The sequence below is a fragment of the Oncorhynchus gorbuscha genome, linkage group LG24 (genome assembly GCF_021184085.1).
Source record: "Oncorhynchus gorbuscha isolate QuinsamMale2020 ecotype Even-year linkage group LG24, OgorEven_v1.0, whole genome shotgun sequence".
In the NCBI taxonomy this organism is placed as follows: Eukaryota; Metazoa; Chordata; class Actinopteri; order Salmoniformes; family Salmonidae; genus Oncorhynchus; species Oncorhynchus gorbuscha.
The window spans coordinates 14121352-14134458 of record NC_060196.1 but is presented as its reverse complement, the minus strand read 5'-3'; the positions used below and the strand labels follow the sequence as shown (position 1 = coordinate 14134458).

General features: G+C 40.2%; 1 protein-coding gene across 1 annotated transcript in view; it reads left to right on the top strand.

Moving 5' to 3' along the window:
- The first annotated feature begins 7645 nt into the window (after positions 1-7645).
- The window catches only part of LOC124013306 (pericentriolar material 1 protein-like), a 34529-nt gene continuing 29067 nt past the window's right edge, over positions 7646-13107 (top strand). The window contains 3 exon segments of the mRNA XM_046327570.1: positions 7646-7816; positions 10970-11093; positions 11909-12160. Coding sequence (XP_046183526.1) covers positions 10989-11093; positions 11909-12160 — 357 coding nt within the window. The 5' untranslated portion in view covers positions 7646-7816; positions 10970-10988.

The following is a 13107-nucleotide window of genomic DNA, read 5'->3' as shown; positions in this document are numbered from 1 at the left end:
TTTGACCATTATATCATTATTCAAATTAAATAAAAAACTTATTTACATAGAATAATGTTTTACAAAAGTAAATAAATGATCCATTTATCTGAAACCTGGGTCGTTCCCACCAATTAGGTGCCTTCTAATTTGAAAACTCACATGTTCAACTTAACTCCTTAAAGTCTAAGGGGCCCCGGTGGAAGTCACACAACCAGTGCTGGACATGGAGCCAACATGGAGAACCTAACTTGCTATTTATCGAACTTTTCTATCTCTGCAATTTTGTGTTTGCCAAACTCACGGAAGCTTCTTGCTTACCAAGATCTGTTTTATTTCAGTAACTGTAACTAAAGTCTAAGGGCCCGGGACTGGGTTTCTACTAAGCTAACATATGGAATTCTTTTAAGATGTTCATACCAAGGATCATTTAGCTATTTCATTTTTATGTATCAAAATATATTTAGGAAATTATTTAATGAAACATTGAATTTGGCCTAACTGCTATTAGCCCATTTAAACACATGATTTAACAGATTCTGACATGGAAAAACAGTCAAAAATAAATCTAAAGGAGTTATGTATTTGAAGTGTCTGTGCAATATCTGAGAGAGATAAGAAAACTCATAAAAAAAAAACAATAATTAGTGTAATTACCCATATACCTTTCACATGGAAATGCCTTATTCACTTCCATTAAGTTTTTCGTCCCGGTACAGGGACACATTCAGATGAGTCCCATGACGCCTTGTGGGGTTGTAGAGCAAAACACCATCATGCTCATGAGAGTCTTATCTTTCCAAACAGGGATCATATGAGTTGGGACGCTACAGATGTTTTCGTGAGAAGAAAGATTTCTGGGATGTTTCCTGGTCTGATAAACCCCGCTGAAGCTCTGCCACCTTCCACCACAGACGTGGAAGGCCGACATCGGAGGATGGGATAGATTGAGACGCAGCCCGTGCCAAAAAAATACACATCACATGCTGAAACAGACAGATTTGGATGGGGATGAAAAAAATAACAATAACACTTTTCCCATCTCAAGATGTTAAATAAAAAACAATATGATAGTGACTATTAAGTGCCAAATAAGGTAATAGGGGTGACCCATTCATCTTAAATCAGCCATAAATCCCCTTGTGATGCTTTTACACTATGATTTGACTATTAGATGTTAATTTGACTATTAGATGAACAAAAATATAGTTACACCATATTAAAACAAGAGTTCAGCTCACGTAACAGGGTTGACCTTAAAATGAGGGTTCCTTAGAGTGAATCACTAATAAAAAATAACTTCTGAAATAACTTTGTCAAAGCAACCAAATAAATAGGGCTTTACAATGATGGTGAAAACTTGGAGAAATATTGGGGTTAAGTGGGTTCAAATCTTCCTAGAAGTCACACATGATGCACAGAGGGACATACAGTTGAAGTCGGACGTTTACATAGACAAATACATTTAAACTCAGTTTTTCACAATTCCTGACATTTAATCCTAGTAAAAATTCCCTGTCTTACGTCAGTTAGGATCACCACCTTATTTTAAGAATGTGCAATGTCAGAATAATAGTAGAGAGAATTATTTATTTCAGCTTTAATTTATTTCATAACAATCCCAGTGGGTCAAAAGTTCACATACACTCAATTAGTATTTGGTAGGATTGCCTTTAAATTGTTTAACTTGGGTCAAACGTTTCAGGTTGTCTTCCACAAACTTCCCACAATAAGTTGGGTGAATTTTGGCCCATTCCTCCTGACAGAGCTGGTGTAACTGAGTCAGGTTTGTAGGCCACTTTTTCAGTTCTGCCCACAAATTGTCTATAGTTGAGGTCAGGGCTTTGTGATGGCCACTCCAATACCTTGACTTTGTTGTCCATAAGCCATTTTGTCACAACTTTGGAAGTATGCTTGGGATCACTGTCCATTTGGAAGACCCATTTACGACCAAGCTTCAACTTCCTGACTGATGTCATGAGATGTTGCTTCAATATATCCACAACTGTATGTAAACATCTGACTTCAACTGTATGTCAAAATCCTGAATTCTCGCAATGTAGCAAGTCTTTCTCCATATTAAAAAATCAGATTTATTGAATTTTCCATGTGATCTATGATATATTACAGGGCATGTAATTTAATGTAACAAGCTTAACAATTCAATATTCATGCACAAAATCTACTTAAAATATCAAAGGGACACAAAAGGCACTAATTTCATGGAACGACACACCTACAAGATGAATGATCCAGAGCTGCTTTGCTTTCTTAACAGTCTTGTCCATATCCTGCTTCTTATTCTCATCTCCTGACAGAAGATCTGTGTCTTAATTGTCTTTCTTCTTTCCACTATCTTCCTGTTTTCTTTCTTTGTGGATGAACAGCATATGCCTGTTGAGGTTAACCTTGTAATTGAAGCTTTTTCCACATTCTCCACATTTAAATGGTTTCTCTTCCATGTGAATCATTATATGTTTGGTTAAGTCACTCTTTTGCTTGAAGCTTTTCCCACAGTCACCACAGGTAAATGGTTTCTCTTCCGTGTGAGTCAGTAAATGAGAAGTTAGGTTCCTCTTCCTGTTGAAGCTTTTCCCACAGTCACCACAGCTAAATGGTTTTTCTCCTGTATGATTCTGGATATGATCAATGAGGGTCTCCTTGCGATTGAAGCCTTTCCCACAAAATCCACAATTAAATGGTTTTTCTCCCGTGTGAATCATTTTATGTCTGTTCAGAGTCTGTGTGCGAGTGAAACTTTTCCCGCAGTCACCACAACAAAATGGTTTCTCCCCTTTCATCTTTCCATTTTCATTCTGTTTTCTTTCTTTATGGACAAGCAGTATATGCCTGTTAAGGCCAACCTTGTGATTGAAGTTTTTTCCACAGTCACCACAGTTAAAAAGTTTATCTCCTGTGTGAATCAATATATGTTTGGTTAGTTCTCCCTTCAGCTGAAATCGGTTCCCACAGTCTCCACAGCTGAAAGGTTTCGCCTCGAATGAATCCTCAAGTGCATCTTCAGTCGGCCAACCTGAGTGAAGCATTTGCCACAGTCAAGGCAGCAATGAGGTTTTTTAGATGTGGTGCTGATTTTTTTAGATTTCCTCAAAGGTTTGAGATCCAACAGTTTAGAGTCACTCCCTCTGTCCTCCACAGTCTGGGTCTGGGGAATATCACATTCACTATTCACACAAGGAGGAGCGAATATGAACTCTATGATGTCAGCCTCCTGTTCCTTCTGCTGCCCTACCTCGTGACTGGTCCTGATTTCATTCTGCTCCTGTTTAATCTGTGTGGGCGCTGTGCCCTCCTGTCCCAGACTGGGGCTCCAATCCTGCGCACAGTGCTGCTGCTCAGGTGTAACGTCCTCATCGGAGACAGCGAGAGAGAACTGGAGGGAGTTTATTTTACGTAGTTTTATCTCCGGTGTGATCCGCAGCAGTCTCTGAAGCCGGTAATTCTCCTGTTTAGAACGGGAAATCTCCTCCTTGTACCCCTCTACCATTTTCTCTACTACGTCAAAAATCTCCACTGCAGCCACCATTAAACGCTCACTAACAAACACACTCAATGACTGTAGTTTAGACATTTTTAGAAAACTGAGAGTTCGGTATTCAGTTCACTGCATCTAAACCCACGCAAAGAATATGCCTGGTGCAAAAAAATCGAAACAATCTTCCCCCTAATTCTACTTCCGTGTTGTTTTCTTCTTTTGTGTTTGTCAGCGGTTGGCTTGTCCCAAAAAAGACAACAGCGCCCCTAGCTGTTATATAATAATGGAATTTATACAATGGGGGTTCTAATTCTGAATGCTGGTTAAAACCGCATTCCAGACGGTGTCTATTCCACAAAAGAAATATATGATGTTAAAATGCCTATGTACTCTGTTCCATCTAATCGAGCAATCCACTGTTTCATCAGCCCAGCTAAGCAATTTATAAACTTGATCTCCAATATAAAAAGCATCTAGACATTATCTCACATTTCTTTTAGACTAACATTTTGTTTTAAACTGCAGAGATTTGTATAAACCTTTCTGTCTGTCTCTCCGACATTTGCAACATTGAATATTGAAACAAATTCGAACTCCAGCTGTCTTATAGTAATGTATGTGTTGGGAGTCGGGACAAGACAGATAGGAAGCGTTTCTCAGCCAGTCGAAATCATGAATCAGCTGTTATCATTTTTATGGATTTACACAAAGAAATGTCAATTGAAAAAAAGGTCAAATGATACGAATGTCATCTAGTTTTAACCGAACCGATAGAATGATTGACCAGCCGGCTTCAATAGCAACCCTAGATTTGTGTCGGGACTATATCTCGTGGAAGGATCAAATAGTATGAATAAATTAATCAAAATAATATTGTTAATGAAAATATGTCAATCATTATTTTATATGTGAATAATTGAATAATAATAATTATTAATAATAATGAATAATTTTGCACGCCCAATATTTCAGTTTTTGATTTGTAAAAAAAGTTTGAAATATCCAATAAATGTCGCTCAACTTCATGATTGTGTCCCACTTGTTGTTGATTCTTCACAAAAAAATACAGTTTTATATCTTTATGTTTGAAGCCTGAAATGTGACAAAAGGTCACAAAGTTCAAGGGGGCCGAATACTTTCGCAAGGCACTGTATATTGTCATTCAAATCAAATAATACTTTATTTACATAGAACGTTTTACAAAAGTAAATATCTGAAACCTACATGAAGGATGTGGAGTTAATTTGCTTTCCTAACAGTGTTGGCCTTCTTATTCTTAAACCTATTCCCCCTCAGGAGACTGAAAAGATTTGGCATGGGTCCTCAGATCCTCAAAAGGTTCTACAACTGCACCACCGAGAGTATGGTTGCATCACCGCCTGGTATGGCTACTGCTCGGCCTCTGATTGCAAGAATCTACAGAGGGTAGTTAGTACGGCACAGTACATCATTGGGGCCAAGCTTCCTGCCATCCAGGACCTCTATACCAGTATACCAAAAATGGTCAAAGACTCCAGTCACCCTAGTCATAGACTCTTCTTTATGCTACCGCATGGTACCGGAGCACCAAGTCTAGGTCCAAGAAGCTTCTAAACAGCTTCTACCCCCAAGCCATAAGATTACGGAGCATCTAATCAAATGGCTACCCAGACTATTTGCATTGCCCCCCCCCCCACCTCTTTTACACGGCTGCTACTCTGTTATTATCTATGCACAAGTCACTTTAATAACTCAACCCACATGTAAATATATCACCTCAATTACCTCGACTAACCGGTGCCTCCGCACATTGACCCTGTACCGGTACCCCCGTATATAGCCTCGCTCTTGTTATTTTACTGCTGATCTTTAATTATTTGTTACTTTTATTTTTGATATTTTTTATTAAAACTGCATTGTTGGTTAAGGGCTTGTAAGTAAGCATTTCACTGTGAGGTCTACTACACCTGTTGTGTTCGGGGCATGTGACAAAATGTGATTTGATTTGATCTCGGCGATTCTATAGTAACGTCAACCTGAGTTAAAAGGAAATTTGACATTTCCAAATAAAACCATGGTTTCACCCATGGAAGTTCAGATCCTTTCCTTGACACTCCCACCCAAGGTGTTCTATAGAAAGAGCAAGCAAAAGTTGCATTGATGTTATTTGTCCATTCTGTGAGACATTTTTGTTTCTGATCTTGTGTGCAAATGTCACATCCATAACACTGGAATTGCTCCTCTGTCTCAACTGTCTTTCTTCTTTCCATTTTTGTCCAGGTTTTCTTTCTTTGTAGATGTTCGTGGTCTTGGCTCAATTTGTTTCTAAAGCTTTTCCTGCAATTACTCTCCTGTGTGTTAAGAATAACCATGGCCTGTTAAGAGTAACCTTTTCAGTCTCCTGTATGAGTCCATATGGGCCTCTTCAGGGCGCCCCTTAAGATTGACATTTGTTCCCCCACTGAGGTTTCTTTTAGACGTGGTGCTGGGTTTAGTGCTGGGTTTTTCTTCAATGGAGGGTTTGGAACCCAACGGTGGGCTGATGTCAAGTCCTACTGGGTCGCTCGCTGCTTGCGGCTGATCTGTGGCTGGAGGCACAAGAAAACATGAGAAATGTTCAGAGAATGTCATTTAAAAACATACTCGTTCCGTTCTCAGGATGAACAAAACTCTCTCTATCTCGTTAAAGTGCCCACTAATTGGCCACACCTGATCTAGAAGTGCTTGTTTACTTTGAAATGGGGTTTGTGTGAATCGACTGAAATGAACAGCTTTGTATGAGTTACAAAGACGTGGCACGCTAGCTCCATCCTGACGGCGCAGTGGACTATAGAGAAGAGAAGATCATACTGATCTCACTGATGCCGTGCCACAATACAAAAATGTATGTTTGTATGACTAATGCCTAAGCAAATTAAATTCCATGTGTTCTATCTGTGCTTGGTGTATAGTAATATATATTAGTAATAGTTCAGATGAATGATAAGGCTGTACAGATATCGTTGAAATAGAAACAATTATATTGGGCATAAAATAACAGACTTAGCGGGAGAGAAGATGTTACCGTGTCAATCTGTTTTCACTATTTTACAACTTGATGTTAGACTGTTCCTCGCCCTGAAAGTGGTCTATGGGCCAAAATAAACTGTAAACCATGGTTCAGTTTTCTTTAAACAGCCACTACAAACTTCAGCTAACCTTAGCAGTGGTGTAAAGTAAGTCGTTTTTTGGGGGTCTCTGTACCTTACTTTACTTTTAACTTCACTACATTCGTTACATTTTGAATGCTTAGCATTACAGGAAAATGGTCTAATTCACACACGAATCAAGAGAACATCTCTTGTCATCCCTACTGCATCTGATTTGGCGGACTCACTAAACACATGCTTCCTTTGTAAATTATGTCTGGGTGTTGGAGCATACCCCTGGCTATCCGTAAATAAAATAAAAACAACTAAATGATGTCGTCTGGTTTGCTTTAGTCCCAATCAAAACTCGCCTACACCGATGTATGCTCGCCTCCAATTCTACTTTTGCGCTGTCGTCTTATTTTGTGTTTTTCATCGGATGGCGAGCATCTAGCTGGATGGAGTTGTAGAAAAGTTGTAAATTGGTGGTCGGACACATTATTCTGTAAACTTAAGCAGATCTTGTGGTGTTTAAAAAAAAATATTTCTCTACAGTCTCAATGTATTATTAATATAGATTTTAGGGAGACTTTTTTATGTGTATGTGCGTGGCAAACTTTCAGCTCAGATGATAAGGGTAGGTAGGTTCTATTGATTCACAAAGGGGTCTGTTTGCTTATCATATAATTACAGCTAGTTACAGTTTGAATATTTACACGCTTCCATGACACTAGTGTGAGTGAATACTGTAAGTCATTGGCCAATTTGATTAAATTGAATTAAACTTGATCTGTTCAATATTGAACTTTTAGGCTAAACACTGACATTCTTGCAACGTAACGTACCAATAATTAACCATCCGAGAGCCCAACTAGTACCTTATTCAATAGGGGTGCCATTGCCTGTACATTTGTCCAACAATATTGTACACACAATTACAGTCACTTTGATATACTCCTTACATATCTCTGTGTGTGCATTTGAGGAAAAACATAACCTTATTGATGATGAGGTTCTCTTGTGCAAGTAGCACTACTGTTTTACATCACTCCGCCTCCTTGAACAGGGAATATAATGGCTGACACTGGACGGATAACGTACATTGACTGAGGGGATTCATCAACAACACCGAAACGACTTATTGCTATTCATTGAGAAACCATCCTTCTCATGTCTCTTATAATGAGCCGTTGACCATAACGTGTTACGATAATTTCTCAAAAAACTCACTGAGGTAATTCATTTATTTCCACTACTTTTATTAGCCAAGGCAAGTGGCTAGTTCACCACCAGCTAGCTAACTTAGCATCATCACGCAGCTCGCTAGCAAGTTAGCTACCCCCTTACCCAAAACAAAACTAGGTTGGTGCTCTATTTTCGAGGAGTCGTGATTAGCTAATGTATTTAACCAGCTACGTGTACTCACTTTGAAACTGTTATAGCAAACAATAACTAAGTAGGTAGCTAGCTATCTTTTCAGGCCGTGAAATCTTGTTTGTTTTTAGTTGGCCAGCTAGATAACGTTACCTAGAAAGGTCACGTTAGCTACTAACAAGTTGACGTTACCTACGCCAGTGCCAGCAAGGTATTGTAATTCCTACTAGCAAGTGACAGTACCCCCCCCCCCGAATTCAACATCAGCTTTTGTTTTGAATATCAATTGTTCAAACTTTCCAAGGGCAGTGAATGCAACAATTAACTTTAGTCAGACTTCAACGTATTTTCCATTATCGGCATGTCACTCCCCGTTTTCGCCGGGGAAGGTACGGGAGTGGGGGGTTCAAGTGTTACCATGGCGTTCAACTTCATGTTGCCAAACCGAGACAAAGCCAAATGTAAACTAGTCTAGAATTGCATAGCTACATTTTGTATCCCAAATGATGAATAGGCCACATCGATTTGTCCCCATACTTTGTTACGTTAGACGTTCTCAGAGGGGGGCTAGTTGTTGCTAGTGACAGTTGGCTCCTGCGAACTCACAGAAGTGGAGGGAATTTCGTAAACTTGACCGGGAATTCTAGTGGTCTACACCGCAGAGGTTTAACGCAAATCCATCTAGACTAAACCGCGCCTTTTGTCGTGAAGTTAGCTAACTACTGCTAGTCATCAAGAAATCCTTACTCAATCCGCTACCTCTCCAATAGCAAACCAACCAATTAATAGTGGGTGACTGAATACACCGCACAGGTACGTAATCGATAGGTAAGGTAACGGTATTGAAATCGGTAATGTTTATTACTATTAGCTATGTCATAAATAAGTCATGCACTGGTTTGTGGCAAGCTAGTGGCGGTGTGTTGGATTGTTAACGTTATGCTTCACATGTTATGGTTTAGTTGACTCTAATACTTGTCCTAGGGGAAAGGTCTGTGAATGTTGACTGTTGCTTAGTTGCAGGAACATTCCTCCGAACAAGGCACCGTTTCTGACTGGAGGCTGTTTCTGAAAGCAACAAACACCTCTACAGTCATGCACTCTGTTAATGTCATAACGAATGTCATAACGATGTAGATAATAAGGAAACACACCTCTGTATATTTTCCATTTGGAAAATGTGTCCCAGACAACGTGACCTGATATGTTTTAATTTGCTGTCAATCTGAGAAATGTTCCTGAGCTATAATGTTATGCATTGTGTGTATAACCCATTAGGACGTCCACTCACGGTGCTCAGAATGACAAACATTTTGATGAAGGTATTCATCTTAACAGAACATCCAACTCCTTTAATGAAGCAGACACTAAAGCATTATTTTCAAAAATGTGCTAAAATGCAATTTTTGGGAAAACAACACCATTACTAACAGCGCACCTGATGCCAGCGGTTCTATATGTGACGGAGATGACGATCTCTGTTAGAAACTTAGGTTGCTAATGTAACTGGGATTTGATATGAAACCCAACAGGAGAGATGCTGGTTTAAATGGCATATGAGGAATTATTTTTATAAAAATAATTGCTTCTAAGTTTCTTCTGGTCAGATTTTTTTTCTAGGCTGCTTTGTAGCAAGGTAAAACATGCCACATATATGAATAAAAAGTTTCAGGTTTCAGACAATTATGTATGTTTTCCAAATGCATACTGCCGCCAGCTCACATTGCCAAGTGGTGGGTGACGCAGTATTAATATGCCTACTGTTACCTTTATACTTAAATGGGAGGCAGTTGAGAAATAAAAATGTTAGATAATTGTTAATTGTGGCAATCAAAACCGTTTTGAACGGGTGACTGCGTTAGAATTGTTGCCCAATGACTGGTCTTATTAAAGGACATGTTTTACTCCAGCAACAACGAGCTGAGGAGCTGCTGCAGCTCTAGCGCTGTCTGACAAGCGTTATTTTGCTCAAAATAGGCTCTGTGTGCAGGTAAGAAATGATACATTACAACCAATGTTCCCTCGTTTTCTTCGTCACTGAGCAAATTTCAGGTCTGCTGAGAACAAAGTTTGAAAGTTGTGAAAATTTTGTGCAACTTCCAACGCGCTGTTACTCTGAGCACTGAGGTTGTATCTGCTGTAAGTTAGTTTTAACAGTGGCCATGTGTGTAGGTATCTGTGGCTATTTGATCATAATGTAGGCCTGCCCGAGTGGCCTAGCATAAAAAACAATGACACAAATGCGTCCCAAAACATTTTAACATGGAAATAGCTGTTCTCTCTCAGCCTACAGTAGCAGCCAATGTGTGGTATTCAGTGTAGGATTCCATGAGACTTTTGGGGGGAAAAAACATGCAGGGCTTGACAATAACCTCTTTATCTACTTGTCCTTCAGACAAAGTGACTGAAAATGCTGTTTGATGCAAGAAAAGACTTTACAAAATAAAATGCATTATTGTCATACCATTTTTACAGCGAATCAGAAATTATGATACCCTCTGCCTATAGGCTTGAATAAGCTAAGTAGCCAGTCTCAATTTTCTTTTTATACACACGTTCATGTTGTTACTCTTGTGGACAGAGTACATTGGAGGTCGATCATGATTGACCAATTGGTGACCTGGAAGGTTAAGTGAAGTTATCTGTGAGCTGATATTTCTGTGCCGCAGTCCCGGGGGAGCAGACCCCAATTTTATTTCCACTAAATTTCCACTAAATGTAACAAAATAACCTAATAGACGATTAGCATGACCGTGAAATGTATTTCCATCAATTAATATAAAGCATTATTTTTGCACTGGGAGGATTTTATTTTATTCTCCTGCTCAATTTGGCTGGCAACAATTTTATCTGCTTCATTTTCTTAATTGTCCTAAATCCAACAATTACCAGCTAATGGAAAACCTGGTGAGTGTGTGTAAATTAGTTGTTTACAGTATGCCAGTATGAAAGAGTCTCCAGTCCAAATCCGTTCTATAGTGTTGACTGACGATGCATGTCAACGACCCAACAGGTGCGGAGAGGAGGAGGACATGGCAACAGGGGGCTCCCCCTTTGACGACTGCGCAGACGAGCAGGAGCTTCATAACTGGACCGTTACCAACGGCAGCAGCCTGGAGGACAGGCTCAACAACATGGTACAGAGGAGACAATGGATGTGTCCCAAATGGAACCCTATTCCTGACAAAGTGCACTACCTTTGACCAGAGCCCTATGGGTCCTGGTTGAACGTAGGGTACTGCTGAATAGGGTGGCATTTGGGACCATTGAGAATGGACACTAAAAGGCTGAATCGTAACTGGATTTACACAGACAGCGAAAGTAACAAAAATCTTTGGTTGCATAAGTAGTTTGTGGATATATAGCCCCACAGTGGAGGTGTCATAATACCAGTAAAGCCTAGAGGCCAAACAGGGAAATGGTTCCAATCATTTTTCCACCATTCATCTACATAAAACAGTCCTTATTTGACGTGTTTCTAAAAATCCTTATGTGGAAAAAATGAATGGCGCAAAAACAGTTAGAACTATTTCCCTGTTTGTCCGCTAGGTTTTATGGGTATTATGACTCTCACTGTGGTATCTACAGCTTTAGTAAGGATTTATCCCTTCACTGACTAGCTTTAGAGTCTTTCAATCTACCTACAATGCTGACCAAAGCAAGACATGGATTTGAAATGGTGTATTACAAGTTTATTGTAGTGTGTCCTCTTTGGGCAACCATGATGTGCAGTACATGGTATTACATAAAACACATGTATATGTCGATATGAGTTTCTGTCCTTTTCAACTCCAGGTTGAAGTTTCCCCTAGATAAATGTCAAAGATCAGCTTCCCCCTCCCTCAATCCTAACCTTGACCATTTGTGGGGAGGAAATGCAAAACTGACACAAGATCAGTGTTTAGGGATAACTTCACCCTACACTCCTTTTGAGCTCCCTGTCCCCCCTCAGGACTGGGGCAACCAGCAGAAGAAGGCCAACCGCTCGACGGAGAAGAACAGGAAGAAATTCTCAGCCGGCGGCGTGGCGGAGAGCCGACTGACCAATGACATCTCCCCGGAGTCCACACCTGGCACGGGGCGGAGAAGGACGAACACCCCTCACACCTTCCCCCATGTCAAGTACACCACCCAGATGTCGGTGCCCGATCAGGCCGAGCTGGAACGTCTCCGGCAGAGGATCAACTTCACTGACCTTGATGAGGTGAGAGGATTCTCCCTAGAGTTTTCTGAACTATTCATTTCTTGGTGGATTCATCTGTGATTGTTGGGGGTTGGTGTCTGGAAGGGGGGTAATAGTTAATCCGGAAATGTGTAGAGTAGTGATGCACCGAAATGACATTTTTGGCCAATACCGATATCCAATATTTTCCTTGCTAAAAAAAACTGATACCGATAATAAACATTTAAAAAATGTTTATTTAACTTGGCAAGTCAATTAAGAACAAATTATTATTTACAATGACAACCCACTGTTCCTAGGTCAACTGCCTTGTTCAGGGGCAGAAGGACAGATTTTTACCTTGTCAGCTCCGGGATTCGATCTTGCAACCTTTCGGTTACTGGCCCAACGCTCTAACCACTAGGCTTCCTGACCGATAACTAGGGTTGCAAAATTCTGGTAAATTTCTCAATTCCCAGGTTTTCCTGGTTGGAAAACTCCAGGAATAAGCAGGAAATCCAGGAAGCTTCCAACTGGGATTTCTGGAAAACTTGGAATTTTTGGTTTTGCAACCCTACCGATAACTGATATTTTAAATGTTTGTGGCATTTTAAGCAGTCTAGTTAAATAGTTATCACACACACGGACACATCGGTCTAAGGCACTGCATCTCAGTGCAAGAGGCATCACTACAGTCCATGGTTCGAATCCAGGCTGTATCACATCCAGCAGGTATATTTCACTGGTCATCCCCAAAGCCAACACTTCCTTTGGCCCCCTTTCCTTCCAGTTCTCTGCTGCCAATGACTGGAACGATTTTCAATCTCCCTTATATCTATCTCCCCCTCTAACTTTTAAGCATCAGCTGTCAGGGCAGCTTACCGATCACTGTACCTGTACGCAGCCAATTTGTAAATGGCACACCCAACTACCTCATCCCCATGTTATTACTTACCCTCTTGGGCTTTTGCACCCCAGTATCTCTACTT